Raw genomic sequence first — 20,214 nt, forward strand, 5'->3', positions numbered from 1 at the left:
GACAGACAGACAGAAGGAAGGAAATTAAGGAAGGAAGGAAAAAAGAAAGAAAGAGAAAGAAAGAAAGAAGGAAATGAAGGAAGAAACAAAGAGAAAGAAGGAAATGAAGAAAGGAAGAAAGAAAGAAGGAAGGAAGGAAATTAAGGAAGGAGGGAAGGAAAAAAGCAAGCAAGCAGGCAAGAAAAGGCCTAGCAGCCAATTTATAATCTGTATGGGTATAACTAACCCCCCCCCCCCCAAAAGAGGAAAGCCCAGGGCTTAATTTGAAAAACAGATAAAAGCCAAAGCCCAAATGTACTTTTAAATGCATGTTGATTTTTGCCACCAGTGCGAAACTGTTGAGATGGTTGGGCTTTTCACTTCGAACCGCTGACCTCTAAAATAAGAAGGTTAACTTAAAACCCCTGAGAATCTAGGCTGAGGAGGGGGGCGGAGGGGGGGGAGAGGGAGGGAAGGACCATCTTACAATCATAGTCATTTGCTTTGGGGGGGGGGGGGGAAGAAGCAAGGGAAGAGCTACCCTGCTTATATGTAGCTGCTCAACTGGCATTAAGCTCTTTCCTCTAAGGAGCTTAGAACACTAAATACATCCAAGCCATCTTTATCATTTTGTTAACTGTGAAAGTCGGCAAGGAGGAGGGGTCCCAGCCATAATACATTTCATTTCATGGCAAAGCAGCCATTTGCAAAAGGACACCTCTGAGTCAGATAGTATCTCACCCAACACACCCAAACGCTTACGACCCCCATATAAAAGTGATGGGAATCTAACATATTACAAAGCATCAGGGCTGGAGGGGGGGGGGCAGGGTAAGCAACATCAAAACATGCCGCAACTGTGTTCAACACACACATACACCCAGCTGTTTCTTCCTCCCGCTCCTTCAACTACAGGTGGAAAACAGCACCACCTGGTGAATCGCTCAGAAGGATTAAAATGTTTAGGCTAGCAGTAGAATTCTGGGAGTTGAAGTCTACAAGTTTTAAAATTTTAAAGTTGGATGCCCTTGTTCTACAGGACGTCCTTGGTTCATGACTGCCCTGGTCAGTGACGGTTTGAAGTTGCGACAGCGCTGGAAAAAAAATAACTTTATAATTGGTCCTTAAGATGTCCGCAACAGCCCAGGGGTTGCGTGATTACAATTTGGAGGCTTCGAGATACACAGGTGTTTACGACTGTTGCAGCATTCTGTGGTCACCTGTTGTTGGGAGTCTGTTGCAGACACGCGATGTTTGGCTCCATGATTGGGTCACTTCGCAATAAAGTGGCTAGCCCTAATTTGGGGGACTCATCCCTAGCCTCTCCTAGAAATTGGATTCTGATTGCCTTCTATGTATGATGTATTAGTAAGGGAAAGGGAAAGGTTTCCCCCTCGTACATACTGTATGTGCGAGTCATTCCTGACTCTAGGGGGCAGTGCTCATCTCCATTTCAAAGCCGAAGAGCAGCGCTGTCCAAAGACGTCTCCGTGGTCATGTGGCCGGCATGACTCAACGCCGAAGGCGCACGGAACGTTGTTCCCTTCCCACCAAAGGTGGTTCCTATTTTTCTACTTGCATTTTTTATGTGCTTTCGAACTGCTAGGTGGGCAGAAGCTGAGACAAGTCACGGGAGCTCACTCCGTTACACGGCACTAGGGATTCGAACCGCCAAACTGCCGACCTTTCTGATGGACAAGCTCAGCGTCTTAGCCCCTGAGCCACCGCGTCCCTTAGGAAGATAATACAATTTGAAGAGAAGGGTGCATCGCCCTTTGTGGGAAATAACCAACAGGTAGAATCAATTCTTGAACATCCTCAGAAAACAAAAAAATGATCGAAAACATGCTCCCCTGTTGCAATTTTTCCAGCCATCCCCCTGTGAAAAAAACACTGTGCAAAATTATCGGTCCCCAAAGGATTTTTTTTTTTTACAATTTACGGCAATCCCCAGGGTTTACAAGCCCCGAGGGGAAAAAGCGAAGCACTTGAATATCACAAACATGAAAGGAAAGCAGCTAGAGCTCATTAAACCACACAAGCCGCTCCCATTAAAGAGACGACCAAATGTTTTTGCCTAAAGCCTGTCCTCCTATACAATGGCAGTGCCACCTGCATGATGCCGTTGGCCTGATTCGCAACAGCAGCTGGGCAAACCTCGTGTCCCCCAAGTGGCCTATTTTAGGCAGAAGGCAGAGGAGAGAAAATGTGTTAAATTCAGCTTGGAACAGAATTCCTCTGTCCACACAATGATCCTGGAGAGATGCAGCGGACAACAGCCTCCCAATTCCTCCAAAGTGGGTTCACGCTGTTCTCTTCTCTGGCTTATACGTAGGGTGTCCTACTTAGCACTGGCGATTACAGTTGGCAAACCACATTTATGGCTTCATGATGCACAAACCCTTGGCCCGGAAGCTTATTCAAACACACCTTGGATACAGCACGCCATGATCTAGGGTAGGTCTGTTAAATTCCCAGCCTGTTCTGACCCAGGCTTCCCGAAAAAGCACGAGGCAGAGTCCTGATCCCCACAAAACCCCTTTTATTAAAGGGATGTGAATTCCTCTCATTCACATTCATCCAAGGCCTGGCAAACAGTCTTTCAAAGGAGTATTTATGACTGCAGACCTTATCTATCTTGGAAAGCTGCCATGTAAATATTGTCCGAATGAGCAAGGAAAGACCGGGCACAGAGTCTCTGAGATTCACGGACAGATCTTCACACTCCTGAAATGAATCTAATGACTGAACGAACGAATAGTTTCCTGCAAAAGCCCACTCCCTTTTCGCTCCTCTTTTATGTCCTATGGGAGGGGCCAATCACCTTCCACCTGTGACTTTACTCCCAAGTCTACCCTGATTTCTGAGTTGTTCTTTTCTTCTGGCATGTGCACGCTGGGAACAGGCTCCAGCTGTTCCTCTGCTTCACTGCTGCCTAGCTCTGTAGGCGCCTGATCACTTCCAGATGGCCCTGGTCCCCTCTCTGCCTCCGACGCAGAGCTCTCATCCGAGCCTTCCCCAGCCTCCAGGACTGGCCCAGGCTCCTCCCCAACCTCCTCACTGTCCGACTCTGCTGCCAGCTCCGCTGATGGGCCACAGCATGGCCTGCAGGCCGGATGCATCATGCACTGGCCACCCCCACGCTCGGTTTAGCAAAGAGGGGCAAAATCCCAATGCGTCATGTGACACAGCCGTGACAGTGTGAGTTTGACACCCCTGATCTAGTATGAGCCCAACCTCCAAGTGCTCCAGCTGACAGATCTCTGTTTACCTCTTGATCCCTTTGACCAGCAAGGAGGCCCAAGGCTGATGCAGGCTCAGACACCAGCCGCCATCGGAAATCTCCTGTATCTCTCGATCCTGAATTCGTAGGCGACTTCTTTCTGAATCTGGGAGGTTCTTGCTCTCTGCAGAAAGGTCCATTTTCCGGTGTGGGAGCAAACCAGCTTGGTCCACCCACTTCAGTATCATTTAAAAGAGAACAAAAAAGACATTTTTAGACTCGGAATTGTACACCGGAAGGTAGGAATAGAAAGGGGTTTTTTGGACTTGGGCTTCACTGCCATTGGGTGTTTGTTACTGACGCTGAACTTGTGTGACACGTGAGCTCAGACACTGAAGTTTATTCAATTGGCTTCAGCTTAGTGTTACTTCTCAGCCCTTCCAACAGGTTGGGGATGCTCAAAAAAGACAAGTTATATAGGGGGGGGGGGAGAAATCCTAACCCTAGGATAGCAATCTCCACCATTTATTCCTGAAAAGAGAGATAGCACTTAGACTTATACACCACTTCACAGTGCTTTTACAGCCCTCTCTAAGCGGTTTACAGAGTCAGCCTCTTTGCCCCCAACCATCTGGATCCTGGATGCAGAGTGAGCCTGCAATACTGCATTCTAACCGGAAGGAAAGAAGGAAGGAAGGAAGGAAGGAAGGAAGGAAGGAAGGAAGGAAGGAAGGAAGGAAGGAAGGAAGGAAGGAAGGAACAGCACTGACTTATATACCGCTTCACAGTGATTTTACAGCCCTCTCGAAGCAGTTTACAGAGCCAGCCTCTTGCCCCCAACAATTTGGGTCCTCGTTTTACCCACCTCGGAAGGATGGAAGGCTGAGTCAACCTTGAGCTTGGTGAGATCTGAACTGCCAAACTGCAGCTAGCAGTCAGCTGAAGTAGCCTCCAGTACTGCCACTCTAACCACTGCGCCACTTCGGCTCAGATACTGGATTATTGGGGGGTATTTCATAGGAAGGAAGAGAAAAAATACTGACCACAGGAGCTGCCTGAAGAATGTGTGGATTCACCAAGACTCCCAAACCTTCAAGTTTCCTGTCCGGATTTTGCTTCGCCTTGACCAGAGAGCCGAGGCTGATCGCTTCAACCGTCTCATCCAACCTGTTAAGGACAACCCGCCAAATTGGCCTTTAGTCCCGTGATATTCTCTTCCCTCTCCGTATAAGAGCTCTGGATGAAAAATGCCCTTCTCACGCAAACCTGGACTAGTGGGTCCTTAATGAGCTGCAAATGCTGAGAATGCATTTGCTGAATTATTTAACGGCATCCTCAATTACCCTGGTTAGCAAGTCAGTAGTAACCCTCTTAAGGGTTTGAGCCTGCTATTTTCCTTCCCCTCTGGAGCTTTTACGGAAGCTTACTATTCGGCAGATCAGAATGAATGAACGCCAGAGACAAATCAATCACGGCGGCTGATCTTTTCCTACGGCAAGTGCAGGACTCGCCTCTTTGCTGCCTGCTCAGTCCACTGTCTGGTTGCAGAACCGACAGTATATATAAGCGTGCTGTAAATTACGAAGGTTTCTGTCTGTTGCTGCAATCTTAAGTCTCTACTGGCCCAGCCCAGCAGGGAAAGAGACAGAAAACTAGCTTAGAACTATAGCTAGTTCTCAACTTACAGGCACAATTGAGTCCAAAATTTATGTTGCTAAGCAAGGTAGTTGTTACCGTGTTTCCCGGAAAATAAGACAAGATCTTTCTTCTTTTGACCCTCCAAAATAAGCCCTTGGCCTTATTTTCGGGGAGGTCTTATTATTTTTGAGATGCAGGAGGTGGCGAGCGTGGTCACCTCGTGGCTGCTGCTGTGTTGCAATATTTTCCGGGAGGGCTTATTATCTGTGGTCGTCTTATTTTCCGGGAAACAGGGTAACTGAATTTGCCCCCTTTTTACGCTCTGCCTTGCCACAGTTGTTAAGTGAATCACTGCAGTTGTTAAGTGAATTGTGAGGTCGTTAAGCAAATCCGGCTTCCTCCAGAAGATTACAAAAGGCAATCACATGACCCCGGGAACACTGCAGCCGTCATAAATATGAACCATTTACCAAGGATTTGGATCACATGACTAGGGGAATGCTGCCATGATTGTAAAACGGCCATGCTTGTTTTTTTCAGTGCCGTTGTCACTAAAGGACTACCTGTCCCAAAGGTTCTTTTTTTCTTCAAGAGGCAACTGGACTTTCTGGTTTTTCTTTGAAGATGTTTCGCTTCTCAGCCAAGAAGCTTCTTCACCTCTGACCTCAGCTGTCTGCAAGGAGTATAAATCCTTCTATTCCCCACCATCCAATTAGAGCTGAAGAAGCGGATGAGAAGTGAAATGTCTTCAAAGAAAAATCAGGAAGTCCAGTTGCCTCCTTCAAAAAGGCACCTTTGGGACAACCATGACTGAGAATCTCCACAGACATCAAGGACTAACTGAATTTGAAGGGCCATAAGTCCTTCCGGTCAGCACAAATTCTTCAGAGTCGTTCATAGAAGACCCCTTCGTGGATGCTTAAACAAGATCCGTGAATGAATGGATGAATGAATGAGAGGAGGAACAGAGAAAAAAACCTAAGCCCCTCCCAACATATCCACTCCTATCCAAAGAACATCCACTGCAGTGGTGGGATTCAATTTTTTTTTCACTACTGGTTCTGTGGGCGTGGCTTGGTGGGTGTGGCAGAGGAAGGATACTGCAGAATCTCTATCCCAGTGTTTCTCAACCTTGGCAACTTGAAGATGTCCGGACTTCAACTCCCAGAATTCCCCAGCCAGCGCTGGCTGGGGAATTCTGGGAGTTGAAGTACAGACATCTACAAATTGCCAAGGTTGAGAAACACTGCTCTATTCCCTCCCTACTCCAGGGGAAGGATACTGCAAAATCCCCATTTCCTCCCGATTAGCTGAGACTCGGGAGGCAGAGAATAGATGGGGGCGGGGCCAGTCAGAGGTGGCATTGACCACCTACTCAAAATTTCCGCCACTGGTTCTCCAGAACTGGTCACAACCTGCTGAATACCACCTCTGATCCACCCTTTCCAGAAGGACTTGCCTGTCGCAACCGCGATCTTGAGTCGACCCCTCCCACCTCCCCAGGATCCTCACTTGATATGATAGTCGGCCATGTTGTCGCTTTCTTCCCGGATCTGCCGACCGGCGAAGTCGATGGTGATTTTCCTGGACAGCCGCGAGGCGTGCCGCAGTTCATACAGCTCCTTCGCCCTCTTCTCCAGCACCTGCCTCTCCTGCTTGGACAGCCACTGGTTGGAGTCGGTAGCAAAGTAATCGGACTCGTCGTCGATCACTTGAGTTCGCCGCACACTGTGGGAGGTAGGCAAGGCAGCACCATTACTACAGTAGATCACTGTGTCAGCATCCGGGAAGCCATCTGATATCAATCCAGACCGGGGGGGTCTCCAACCTTGGCAACTTTAAAACTTGTGGACTTCAACTTGTGGACTTCAACTCCTACACAAGTCTTAAAGTTGCTAAGGTTGGAGACCCCTGATCCAGACTATTGGTCCAGAGGCCTCTACAGTCTTCTGAAGGTCAGCATCGCCCCAGGGGTGTTTCCAATCGTTTGTTACTTGACCCCTTTAACTGAAATGAAAATTGGGACCCCCTTCACGATGTAAAGTAGGTGTTCTTTTAATAGACCATGGGTACTTCGAATACATCTCTGATACATGAGGGCTCTCCAACTGTGTGACCCGGGGCATGGCACAAAGGCAACACAGCGAGAGAATCGGTATGAGTCCCTTTATTAACACCAACTATGCCTCCAACGTCCCTTTCAACTCTCCGGCCTGGAGAAAAGCTCTTCCACAAACCTGTAACAGCCTCTGGCTGAAAATACTCCAGTCCAAATGCTGTAAGCAGAAAACGTCCGACTATAAATCCAACAAGGTAAGATAAGGTAATTAATCCGGCAGGGCGAGGAAGGAAGATAAGGAGTTGCAGAAGTGAAGTAGCACGGCAGTAAATCAAACCAGTTGGGAGGATGCCAGGAACTCAGATAAGAAGTTCACACCAGATGAACTGAGCATTTGTTCCCGACAACCGCCCCTCCCATTTGCCTCTCCTTTAAACTCCATTCCCCAGGTGTGCCTTGTGAAGGGAATCAGGGCCCTTTCCTTTCTCATAAGCCACGCAACCCACGTCGCTCTCTTCTCCGTTCTTCCCTGTGTGCCCTAGGAGGAGGAGGGGGTGGCCCTTGGTCTTCATCTGAACCCCCTCTCCCTTATTCTACCTTTCCCCTGCTCTGCCCAGCCTGACTTTGCCCTTCCCCAGTTTCCTCCACAGCTAACGGAGCCACTCTCCCGCGCCCTGTCATCTGTTCATCTTTCCCCTCGGATTCAGACTCCGATGAGGTGATGACACAACGTTTCATGATGAACTCATCCAAACCTATTTATTGATATCCGGCCCTTGTTATTATAAATAATTCAAAGGGATGAACACACACACAATACTCCTCCCTCCTCCTGTTTTCCCCCATCACAACCCTGTGAGGTGAGCTGGGCTGAGAGAGAGAGAGAGACGGACCAGCCCAAAGTCACCCAGCTGGTTTTCATGCCTAAGGCGGGACTTACAACTCACCGCCTCCTAGTTTCGAACTTGGTGCCTTAACTACCCACTGTTTGTTTTTTGTGTACCCAGATTAAAATTAATCACAGTGCAGTGGATTTTACCTATAATGGGCCGCATAAGAAGCCTGAGGCTTGCAGAGAGAAACATTTTCTTTTTCTCAATCCAGGTACCCGAGCCCTTCTATCAAATAGCATCCCCCAGTTGGAGTTCTCCTGTCAAAAGGCAAGTCCAGCTAGCAGAGATTCTCACTGTTAATGATTTGCCCAGCGGGCTTTTTCCCCCTCGCTCTTCAGGAAAGCAACTTCAGGTTTGCCATTAAAGGCAACCTGCTGGCTTAAAGCTGACGCTTGTGGGGCTGCTTTTAACAGAAAGTGCAAGAGCAAGGCTCAGTGGCCACGGATGTAAACTGCAGGTGGAATTCCTTCCGGCACAACTGTGAACGCAGGAGAACAAACGCATTAGGACTAGATTCAGCAGTACATCTGCATTTAAAAGACACGGGCCACTCCTTTGAAGACAGGTAAGGTAAAGGTAAATGTTCCCCTCGCACATATTTGCTAGTCGTTCCCGACTCTAGGGGGCGGTGCTCATCTCCGTTTCAAAGCCGAAGAGCCAGCGCTGTCCCAAGACTTTTTCCATGGTCATGTGGCCATGACTCAATGCTGAAGGCGGACGGAATGCTGTTACCTCCCCACCAAAGATGGTTCCTATTTTTCTACTTCCATTTTTACGTGCTTTCATACTGCTAGGTTGGCAGAAAATGGGACAAGTCACGGGATCTCACTCCCTTACGCGGCGGTAAGGATGCAAACCGCCAAACTGGTGACCTTTCTGATCAACAAGCTCAGTGTCTTAGCCACTGAGCCACCGCGTCCCTCCCTTTGAAGACAACAAAGTCCATATTTTGGCTAGAAAGGATCCCTGGTTTGAAAGAAGGGTAAAAGAGGCCACCTGTGTCCAAATTGAACAGCCCTCTCTCAACAGAAGGGCAGGGATATGACATAATCTTATCTCTAGTTTACAACATAGTCCTTTCAACAGTTCCAAGAAGGCTCCACACCCATTTGCACCACTCAGGTGACCCTGAGGGTGCAAATAAAACTCCAGGTGATCTCAATGACCTGCTAAAAGGATGCTCTCCTGGCTGCTAGTGGCTACAACACATACCTGTTTTTGTCATACTCCAGCAGTTTGTCTTTGTGCTTCACAGCCATCTCCAGACCTGACTTAAGTCGAGCCTCCCGATGTTGGAGCAAGTCTTTCTCATTCATGTCCGCCTTCCCAGAATTTTCAACACCTAAGGAAACCGCCCGGCCCCAAAAGAAGCTCAATTTAGTACAAAGAAGAAGCTAGACAGAAATTAAATGTTTTCCTTTACTATTTTTAGGAGTGTTTTTTCCTTAAGTTTTATAAACAACTATATAGTGGAGATTTTGGCATTACAGACGGTCCTCGACTTGCAACAGCTTGTTTAGTGACCATCTGAAGTTACAACGGCGCTGAAAAAAAATTGACTTATTACCATTTTCCACGTATGACCGTTGCATCCCCACAGTTGCTTGATTTACATTTGGATGCTTGACAAGTGACTCACAGTTATGACGGTTACGGTGTCCCAGGGTCATCTGATCACTCTTTACAACTTTCAGACAAGCAAAGTCGATGGGGAAGTCAGATTCACTTAGCAACCATGTTACTAACTTAACAACTGAAGTGATTCACTTAACAACAGTGACAAGAAAACTCATAAAGCGGGGCAAAATTCACTTAGCCAATGTCTCCCTAACACGTATGCATAAGGGGAACCTTTGCCTTATAAAGTATCATCGTTAAAGTTTTTAAACAAACAGGAGCTTGACAATCAGCCCAGATTTTCAAGTATTGTTGTGTCCCCTCATGATTTGCAACTTTCCTTGCCAGCTTCCCACAAACAAAGCCGATTGTCCTTCAGAAAATACCAACCTCCCAAAAGTTTCTTTAATAGCTTTTGGCTCTTGTTGGAATCCCGTTGCAAGACATCCTGTTCTTCTTTGGTGCACACCTGCAAGAGAAGAAGAAACTTAAGTCTTCCAACTTCCAACTTAAACTTAAGTCTTCCAACTACATGTAGGAAATATCTTTGCTCATTGCTACACATGCATAATTCGTCCACTGTTAAGACTGCTCTCAAAACGGTAACTTCATCTACATATGATAGGAAAGCATTTTTCGAATTAAAATGTGTTCAAAGCAAATCAAAAACTACCAAATATCAAGTTGAGAGTTCACTACCTTTTCATGAGAAGAATAGAGCTGGAAGGGACCTTGGAGGTCTTCTAGTCCAGCCCCCTACTCAAGCAGAAGAATCTACACCAAGATTTCAGACAAGTGACTGTCCAGTTTCTTCTTAAAAACCTCCAGTAATGAAGTGCCCACGATGTTTCTTGCTGCTTTCCATCCAACCACTCCATGGGCCGGATACTTTGCATGGTGGGCCGTAGTTTGAGGATGCCTATGCTATCATGTCACTTTTCTCTAGACCAGCCAAACCCAAATCCTGCAGCTGTTCTTCATATGTTTTGGTCTCCAGGCCTTTGATCTTTGATCTAGACTCATTTCCTGCCTTATAGCTCAGTAATATGTAGCCTCGTTAAGAATACCTTTCTCTCTATTTTTTTTTAATGAGCATATATGGTGGCTGTTTTACAGTGGGAGCTTTTGTGCTGTAGGCAAGGGGGAATCTGGGGTTATGACAGGTATCTCTTTCGTCTCGGGGTTAAACAGGTACCCGTATTTTTCGGAGTATAAGACGCACCAAGATTTTGAAGAGGCAAATTAAAAAAAAGTTTTTGCACTCTGCAGAACTCCCAAAAACGGCCTGTTTTTCATGAAAACGGGCCTGTTTTTTTTTTTTTTTTAAAAAGGGCCTGAATAACCTTTAGAAGGCTTGTAGAGTGCTCCTGCGGGGTGGGAGAACTAGAAAGGAGCAGAAAACGGGCCCCTTTTTTTGTCAAAAAAAGTGCATGCATAGCCTTTAGGAGTCTTATAGAGTGCTCCTGGGGACTGGGGGTGTGGGTGTAAAATTGAGCAAAAAAATGGCCCGTTTTTCACTCATTTCTTCTCCTCCCCATCCCCCAGGAGCACTCTATAAGCCTCCTAAAGGCTCTGCATGGCCATTTTGGTGAAGGGGGTGGGGTTTTGGGAGGCCAAAAGTGCTGTATTCAGTGTATAAGATGCACCCAGATTTTCAGCCTCTTTTTTGAGGGGAAAAAGGTGCGTCTTATACTCCGAAAAATACGCTATTTAAAATATAAACTGAAATATAATCTTTCAAAGAGGTTTCTCCTTAAAACAGCGCCACCCTTGTTTACTTGCTGCTTTTATAAAAACCAAAAACCTACAGGAGATTTTTAGCATACCAGAGTTCCACAGAATAGGCATGGGCCAGACCCTTCTTGTTCACAAACGATGCGCCCGCACGTCAAACAGTTGTTGATGAGTTTGTGCTTCTGGGCCAGGCACTCACAGGAATGGCGTCCTGGAAGCATGACGGCCAGCTTGTCCTGACCTTCTTTCGTGTACAAATTGACGTATTTTGCCTTCTTCTTGATGGAACAGGAGCTGTTGCCTCCGGGGAACTCCTGGGCCTGTTATAAAGGTGGAGAAAGAGGGATACAATGAAGAAAGGAAAACATACCAGAGAGCAGATAGACTATCAGTGTGTGTGTGTGTGTGTGTGTGTGTGTGTACACACTCTCTCTCCCTCCCTTTCCCCCTCCCTCTGGATGTCGATAGATAGATAGATAGATAGATAGATAGATAGATAGATAGATAGAACTTCCTGAACTGAAATTAGTTCCCCATTTTCCTGCAAGATATTATTTTCACTGAAAAATAATGGGTAAACATTAAATTAGCACTTAACAATAGCACTTAGACTTACGTACCACTTCACAGTGCTCTAAGCAGTTTACAGAGTCAGCCTCTTGCCCCCCAACAATCTGGGTCCTCATTTTCCCCTCCTTGGAAGGATGGAAGGCTGAGTCAACCTTGAGCCTGGGGGGGATGCGAACTGCCAAATTTGCAGGCAGGCGGCAGTCAGCAGAAGTGGCCTGCAGTACCGCACTCTGACCACTGCGCCACCACGGCTCATTATTCTATGTTTATTAAAATCAATTTTAATTGCTCCTCTATCCAGGGTTTTGAGATATTTGGATTAAGGTAAGGTCTTATTATTCACCATGAAGTGCAGAGGCCCCTTGAAATGCGCAGAGAGAAATAATTATAATCAATTGCATTAAAAAGTACTACTCCAAAATGAACGTGTTTAAAAAACTGTAGACATCAAATGCACCTACCTTGGCTAAATCGAGTGGTGTTTTTGCTTTCTCTACAGGCTGGCAGGTTTCAACATAAATAGGTGTTTCCTGTTTATTTCTCCCTTTATGCCTTCCTCTCTTTGTCTGGTCTCCTGGCCGAGGAGTATCCAAAATATCTAAAAAGAACAGGAGAAACATAGCAGATGCTGGTTTTGGTCCAGATTTCTTCCTCATCTTGGCTCCCCAAAGTGCTCCATATCAACCCCTTCCCCCAATGATCAATGGGACAGTCCAAAGGATTGATAAATCTCTGGGGTTCAAAAGGGGATCAGTAAGTGTCTGGAGGTCAATAGATGCTGAAGAAATGATGGGAGGTTGATTGTGATTAATTTATCTTTGGGGATCCCTGTAGACCTTCATGCCAATTCCCAGTTCTGAAGGTGAGGTGAGGTGAAGGAACAACTGAACTAACAGCCTTCATTGTACGAAATGTTGACTGCTATAATTCAGCAAACTCTGGAGGGCAATGTTTGAGCTACAATACATTTAGGCAGTTCCATCAAACCAAAACTGGAGAAACGGAGGTAGTGACAGATTTTATTTTCCCGGACTCCAAGCTCATCACAGATGGAGACTGCAGCCAATAAGTTAAAAGACACTTGCTCCTGGGGAGGAAAGCTATGGCAAACCTAGACAACATACTAAAAAGCAGAGACATCACCCTGCCAACAAAAGTAGGTATAGTCAAGGCTATGGTTTTCCCAGTTGCAATGGATGGTTGTGAAGGTTGGACCATAAGAAAGGTTGAGCGCCAAAGAATGGAGACCTTTGAACTATGATGCTGAGGAAGAATCCTGCCAGTCCCTTGGACTGCAAGACGATCAAACCTTCAATCTTAGAGGAGATCAACCCTGATTGCTCTTTAGAAGGCCAGATCCTGAAGATGAATCTCAAATACTTTGGCCACCTAATGAGAAGGACTCACTGGAGAAGAGCCTAATGCTCTTAGGCTTGAGGGCAAAGATTGAGGGCAAATGAAGAAAGGGACGACAGAGAATGAGGTGGCTGGATGGAGTCACCGAAGCAGTAGGAGTAAACTTGAATGGACTTTGGGGGATGGTGGAGGACAGGAAGCCCTGGAGGAACATTATCCATGGGGTCACGATGGGTCAGACCCGATTTTGCAACTAACAACAACAACATCAAACCAAGCCTACAAGAATTCAGACCATGATAGATGGTAGCAAAGGGCTGTTTGCTACTGATTGGGATTAATTTAACAATGATTTGCTAAACTCCTCTTTATCCCTGAACAAATTTGTATCTCCTTTTGTGCTCTCCACTTACCATCCTTTTTCTGATACAACGGCAAAGGATCCAAAGTTGTAGAAAGGGACTGTTTCCACCTGGCTACAAGCTCATCTATGAAGCACTTCTTCTGGCCATCTCTCCCTTGGATTAAATCCGTGACATACTCGCGAATCTCTTCCTCGTCATCAATAGACAAAATATATCTAAAAATATATAGAGGGTTATGTCTAGGTACCTATAAAACTACAATTTGGGGAATTCAAGGTTGAGAAACACTGGCCCGGACTTTGTTACCAGGATCTCTTATCATTGTAATGATCATTGTTATATTTCCTTGTGTTAGAAACAGTGCACGTTCGCATATGGAACTACCTGAGACAATAACATAAAAGCAGCAAAGAAACTTATTAATGTATTTGCAAACATGAGGGCACAGAGAAAGTGGACAGAGAACAAAGCATGAAGGTCAGCTTATATCCCCTTACTTAGACTCACCACCCCCTTGTTAGCATAGCATCCTGTTGAAGCATTTAGTTTACACTCCCCCCTCCCCCCCAATAACCCCTGTCTAGCAACATTTTCAGTTTTAATTGTGTAACCCACTTTTCTTCGCATAAGCTCGACTGTTCTTGTTTCCCTGCCTGCTGCTACAGCGGGCATCTCGCTTGCTGGGCTTGTGGTTTCCCCCGCCTGATATTTTTAGCTTGTTACCCATTACCTGTTTTTAAAGACAGCTTCACAATTGTTCCAGTTGCACGCATTTATGCGAAGCATTTTAGAAACAATACATACTCCGTTTTGTTTTTTCATTTAATATTTGTATGTAACTAGACACAAGGACAGTTTTTTTCCTCGAATGCCATCACTCTGCTAAACAAATAATTCCCACAACGCTGTCATTCACTGAAGTCTGCATTGCTATTACTATTAGTCTTCTCATCATTCCTATCACCCATCTCCTCCCACTTATGACTGCAGGACTGTAACTTGGTTGCTTGTATCCTTATGATTTATATTGATATTGATTGTTTCCTGATTGCTTAATTTGTACCCTATGACTATCATTAAGGGTTGTACCTTATGATTCTTGACAAATGTATCTTGTCTTTTTATGTACACTGAGAGCCTCTGCACCAAAGACAAATTCCTTGTGTGTCCAATCGCACTTGGACAATAAAGTATTGTATTGTATTGTATTGTATTGTTGTATTGTGTTGTATTGTTGTATTGTATTGTATTATTGCATTATATTGTAGTATTGTACTATACTGTACTGTACTGTACTCTATTCTACTCTAGTCTTCTGTTCTATTCTATTATTATTCTATTCTATATTCTATTCCTATTCCAATTCTATTCTATTTCCTAATTTCTATTTCTATTCTATTCAACAAAATTTGTATATTATCACTCGCAATGCCTAGATTTATACGACAACACCACAAGCTGCCAACAAGCCACAACAGGGTTTCCATGCGCTGCAGTAAAGCCGCTGGTCATTCTCCCAGACCCCACAGCCTCAATGGGCCAAGGCTGTCACCTCACTGGGTTAAAAGGCTGAACCGGCTCCTTCCATGCCCCGCACCTGTTGAACTTCTGCCTGCTGCCCAAGGGGCAAAGCAACACCCTCGGCATGGCGACTGGCGTTCTCGGCCTGCAGGGGCCAAAGGAGCAGGCCGGGGGGGGCACCCTTCGACCTCCCCGCCCCCCAGGCAAAGCTTAGAGGGCAGCCCGGGACAAGGTGACATCGCGGGGGACGCCGTCTCTGCCCCGTGCTTCCCTTTCGCCCCCGACTCCCCCCCCCGCTCACTGGATAATCTCCTCGCTGACATCCAGGCCAAAAGTGCCGCGCAGCTGCCCCGTGCACCACGACACGAGCGCCGCCGCCATCTCGGCTTCTGACAGCGACGCCTTCATGACGGGGGAAGAAGAAAGCGGGTGCACACGTAACATACACGCATACACGAAAAGCCGACCGGGCTTCGGTTCGGTGCAACGCGCAAAGGCGCCGGCTGGTCAACGGCGGCCGCGTATTTCTAGTTCCGGTGCCTCCTCCCTTCTAACTATACTATACCCTTGAGGGTTAGAGCAGGGGAGTGCAAACTTGGCAACTTCTAAGACTTGGGGACTTCAACTCCCAGAATACCCCAGCCAGCCATGTCCACTAGAACAATTATATATTGGAGCTTCAATCTGAAGTTTTACAGGATGTACGTGGTTGGCTTATGGTTTGCTGGCTGGGGAATTCTGGGAGTTGAAGTCCACAAGTCTTAAAAGTGCCCAAGTTTGGACAGTCCTGGTTTAATGTGTTCTGTAAATTCAGACAATTGGAATAAGTCAAGGCACTTTTCTTTACCCACAATTAGCATGGTGCATGAAGTTTGTCAAGCGTGGATAAGATAACAGGTTTAAGCATAAACATGATTATGAATACAGGAAATGGATACAAATAACTGGGGACAGTAGGCACATTGGTGCTCTTATGCACACCCCCTTACAGACCTCTTAGGAATGGGGTGAGGTCGACAGTAGACAGTCTAAGGTTAAAGTTTTGGGGGTTTGAGGATGTAACAACCGAGTCAGGTAGAGCATTCCGGGCATGGACCACTCTGTTGCTCAAGCTGTATTTTCTGCAATCGAGTTTGGTACGGTTTACCTTAAGTTTGTATCTATTGTGTGCGATTGAAGCTGAAGTAGTCATTGACAGATAGGACATTGTAGCAGATTATTTTGTGTACTAAGGTAGCTACAACTAGCTTGTTTCTACCATTGTGAACCCTTTAGATGGCACACACACGACTTAGACCAGAGATTTGGAGTGTGGGTTAGTTTTGCGGTATGATTTGAAAAACAAGCATATAGTTAAATAATACACCCAAGGGGAACAACACAAACAAAAACCATATTAGCAACTGAGCCTTGATGAAGGTTGCAGGTGAACACTAGAGGGAACTATAGGATTAGGCTGAAAAGAATTAAAATAGTTAAGGGCTACAAGTTTTTTTTTCCTTAGAGTTTATTCTAAAATACAGATGGAAATATTAATAACAAATGTCTCAGAAAGGATGCAAATGTCTACAGATAAATTTTTTAGAAGGCAAAGAATGTTTAAAAAGTTTTATGCGACATAGGTCTTATAGAGTATGAAAGCGTGGGAGATAACAAGATTGAGATTACCAAAATGGGAATACAAAAGACAATTCTACCAAACATTCAGGATGTGGAACAGCTGTTACAAAAAAATCCTGGACATCTTATGGTTCTGTTAGAATGTAAATAAAAAGTTAACCAGCTACTTTTTTTTATCGGGAACCATTCAGAGGGAGGTTTAGAGATAATTGCTAACTAGGGCAGAGTAAAAAAAAAAAAGAATGGGGGAGAAAAGAGATAACTAACATCTAAAGCAAAAGAAATAAGTTCAGTTAACCCCTTATGAGAACAGGAGAGTAATTCAGTACGAAATTATGGAGAGGTTTTATGGGGGTTAACAGTTAATACAGGACATAATAAACTGTTTCTTTTTATCTATTGATTAAGAAAATTGGGATCTTTTACATTCAACTTGTCTTGCAAATACATGGAAGAATAAAATATGATTCTATCTTCCCCAAAGGTCACAAAAAAAGTAATAGATAAGGGCTGGCAATGTTCATAAGACGGGTGAATATAAGACCAGATGAATTCCATATAGGAACTCTAAACCTCTCAATTTTGGTGTAATTAAAGCAGAAAGAATAAAGAACATTTATTTGCACCACCCCCTCTCCCGAGTCCCTTTCGGGAGAGGGGGCGGTCTATAAGCGCTAATAAATTGAAATTGAAATTGCAAAAGAAACTTAAAATAAATTACGCTGCTTCTGTTCAAATAAAACTTGAGTTTTGATACGCAAAAGCTTGGCAAGCCAGGGACTCTGCCAATTAAATCTTCTGAGCAAGTATATTTTAAGGAGTTGTTTGAAAATTCAAAAAGGAGGACATGATAGTTACTCTAAAGTGATGCCAAAACACTACCTCCCCCACCCTTCCAAGAAAACCCACCTAGCTTTCTGGATCCCACCTTCCCATAAGTATTAAGGCACGTAAAGCAGAACAAAAAAGTATAAAGATCTGAGCTGACAATGCTGTAATTTGCAAAGGGGGGGGGGAATGAAAATGCAGCCAGGCAAAACTGGGAATAGGAAAGAAACAAAGAATCTTGCAGGGTCTGGAACGAATGCATCTGAAGAACAGTAAAAAAGAGAACATACCTAGAGGAGAACCAGAAAGAAATTAAAAAGGCAAACCAAAAATTTCTCTTAATTCTTACCTTCACGTTGCTTCTGGATTCTGCAGGAGTTTCTGGTTTCTGTACTCTGCAGGAAGTGAAGAAGAGTGCTGAACTCCGCCCCTTAAAAATTGTCTTATCTTCTTAGGCAACCTTGAAATCAGCAAAGGCATTTTGCTTTTAAATTCTTCCAAAGGAGATTGCCCACTCCAGTGGTTAAATGCTGAGTGAAGGGCTTATTTGAGGTCTATTAGGCAATCTAGAAAGCAAAGGATGTTGCCAAGGGGCCCTTCCCCTTCTTCAATTGTTTTCGTTAATAATTAAAAGTCTGGATTATTGCCCAAGTATTAGTAGGATAAAGACTGCTCATAATTGAGTTTCTTTTTTTTTAACTTTTTGTTTTCATCATTTTGTCTTTTTTATTATTGTCTCGGAAGAGGTCTTTTATTCTTGTTTGTTGTATCTTACGTTATTTTATGGAATCAGAATGTCTTAGTAGAGTTGGATAGGATCAAGAAGTCCAGTGTGTCTCAAATTTGTAAGAAATGTGGTCTTTACCTTTAGGTCCCTGAGGATCATGTCTTACATTTTTCCCTCTTGAAAGCTATCTTCTTCTCTCCTCCTAGACTTCCAACGTGTCCAGATTAAATTGCAAATTCTGCTATCCTGGCGTTGGTAGGACTACTACACGATGTGTCATCCACAAACTTGAAAATCTGCATATTGGTCCTATTATCGAGATCATTCATAAAAAGGTTGAATAAAGCTGACTTCAAAATATGTCTCTGTTGGACCTGTTGTTTGTGTATGAAATATATATTCTACTGTAGACTCCTTTGGGAAGGAGGATTAGAATAAAAATACCTAACATTGATATTAGAACTGCATCACACAGTTCATAATGGTTAAAAACAATCATAGGGAAAGAGAAAGGTTCCCCTCGCCCATACATGCTAGTTGTTCCCGACTCTAGGGGGCGGTGCTCATCTCCATTTTAAAGCCAAAGAGCCAGCGCTGTCTGAAGACGTCTCCGTGGTCATGTTAAGGAAGGAGGGAAGACAGGCCCCGAATTTTGGTTCAAACTTTGGTTCATTATAACAAAGCAAAGATTGGTCAAGGAAAAAGATAGTTGCAGACAGTTGCAGGGTGGGATCGATGGGGCATGACATTTATATTTTTAGCTGTAGACATTTATATTTTTATCTTTATGTTCAGACAGACCATGAGGGGTGTATCCTGTTATCTGTCCAGGACGGGATAGTTCTGTATTTTTCTAGCAGATGTTAAATGTTCCTTAACGTATTTTTATTCTTGGCTTCTTCTGTATTTTTCCATTTCTCCTTTTACCAATTTAGCAAATATATGCCTACGTATATGCTTACGTCAAAATGACTATATAGGATTGTTGATAGAGACTGTTCGGGGTTCAAACCCCCATATGCTGTTTGAACCTGCGCAATAAACTTTCTTGCATTGCAAAGAGCTGGTCTTTGAGTTCTCACTTTCCACAACAATGTGGCCGGCATGACTCAATGCCGAAGGCCCACGGAACGCTGTTCCCTTCCCACCAAAGGTGGTTCCTATTTTTCTACTTGCATTTTTGATGTGCTTTCGAACTGCTAGGTTGGCAGAAGCTGGGATGAGTAACGGGAGCTATCTCTGTTACGCGGTGCTAGGGATTCGAGCCGCCAATCTTTCTGATTGACAAGCTCAGCATCTTAGCCACTTAAAAGCAACCATACGGATTGGCAAAATAAAATCTTGGTTGAAGCCGATTTTGTTTCTCTAGGAAAGAGAAAAAGGAGCAAAGAAAGCAAAAACCAACAACCCTAAAACCTCAAAAGTCAAAAGAAGAAGAGAAAAGACATATAGTTGCCAAACTTTCTGCAATCGAGTTGGTTATTCATCCCCATACCAATTAAATTTCTCTCGTATCTGAAGGCCCAACCTTGAGATATAAAATTAAATTTTGTAGCAATCAAAATCTCCTCCTCCTCCTCTCCAAAAAGAATCCTTTGTAGTTTCTATCAAAGGGGGAAAAGTCTCTCTTTTAGAAAAAGTTTTGAGTCCTCTTAGCGGTGAATATTGTACATCTCTCCTGCTATGGCATTGCTCTATTGTTTATGACTAGAAAATGGCTGTCTGAAGATTGCTGAGTTCTTGCATTCCAGCTTCAAGGTCGCACATCTGCAGCTGGTTACAGGAGCGAAAAGACAAGGCTGAATGTTTATTCAGACTCTGAGCAGGAGTTTTGCCATGGGTCCGTCCGCACTTTTATTGTTATACCCAAGTCTAACCACAACCAGAAGATCTAATATAGCCTTCAAGTTGCCCACTAGTGGGTAGATAAGTAGGACAAATAGTAAATAGAAAGAATAAACAGTTCTTCCAACAAGATCACCTAAAGTAAAAGTTCCAAGAGGTTTTATAGCGTTTATGATAGTGGAATAGCTAAAGAAGAATCTGAGTGTCGAATTCCAAGCTTCTCAAATTGCGATGAGTCC

General features: G+C 44.6%; 1 protein-coding gene across 2 annotated transcripts in view; it reads right to left on the minus strand.

Moving 5' to 3' along the window:
- Positions 1–15,439, minus strand: part of TRIP4 (thyroid hormone receptor interactor 4) — a 33,224-nt gene extending 17,785 nt beyond the window's left edge. Inside the window, exons 1-9 of one of the 2 annotated variants that reach the window (XM_081964640.1) lie at positions 15,257–15,437; positions 13,483–13,649; positions 12,175–12,311; positions 11,236–11,463; positions 9,800–9,878; positions 9,005–9,134; positions 6,353–6,568; positions 4,246–4,369; positions 3,251–3,438 (exon numbers count right to left, since the gene is read on the minus strand). In XM_081964640.1, the coding sequence (XP_081820766.1) occupies positions 3,251–3,438; positions 4,246–4,369; positions 6,353–6,568; positions 9,005–9,134; positions 9,800–9,878; positions 11,236–11,463; positions 12,175–12,311; positions 13,483–13,649; positions 15,257–15,399 (1,412 nt within the window). In that variant the 5' untranslated portion in view covers positions 15,400–15,437. Of the gene's footprint in view, positions 1–3,250; positions 3,439–4,245; positions 4,370–6,352; positions 6,569–9,004; positions 9,135–9,799; positions 9,879–11,235; positions 11,464–12,174; positions 12,312–13,482; positions 13,650–15,256 lie in introns of both variants that reach the window. The other variant, XM_081964641.1, reaches the window with a different exon arrangement.
- Positions 15,440–20,214: the final 4,775 nt, after the last annotated feature.

The sequence above is a fragment of the Natrix helvetica genome (genome assembly GCF_964273705.1).
Source record: "Natrix helvetica genome assembly, chromosome: 12".
NCBI classification, from domain to species: domain Eukaryota; kingdom Metazoa; phylum Chordata; class Lepidosauria; order Squamata; family Natricidae; genus Natrix; species Natrix helvetica.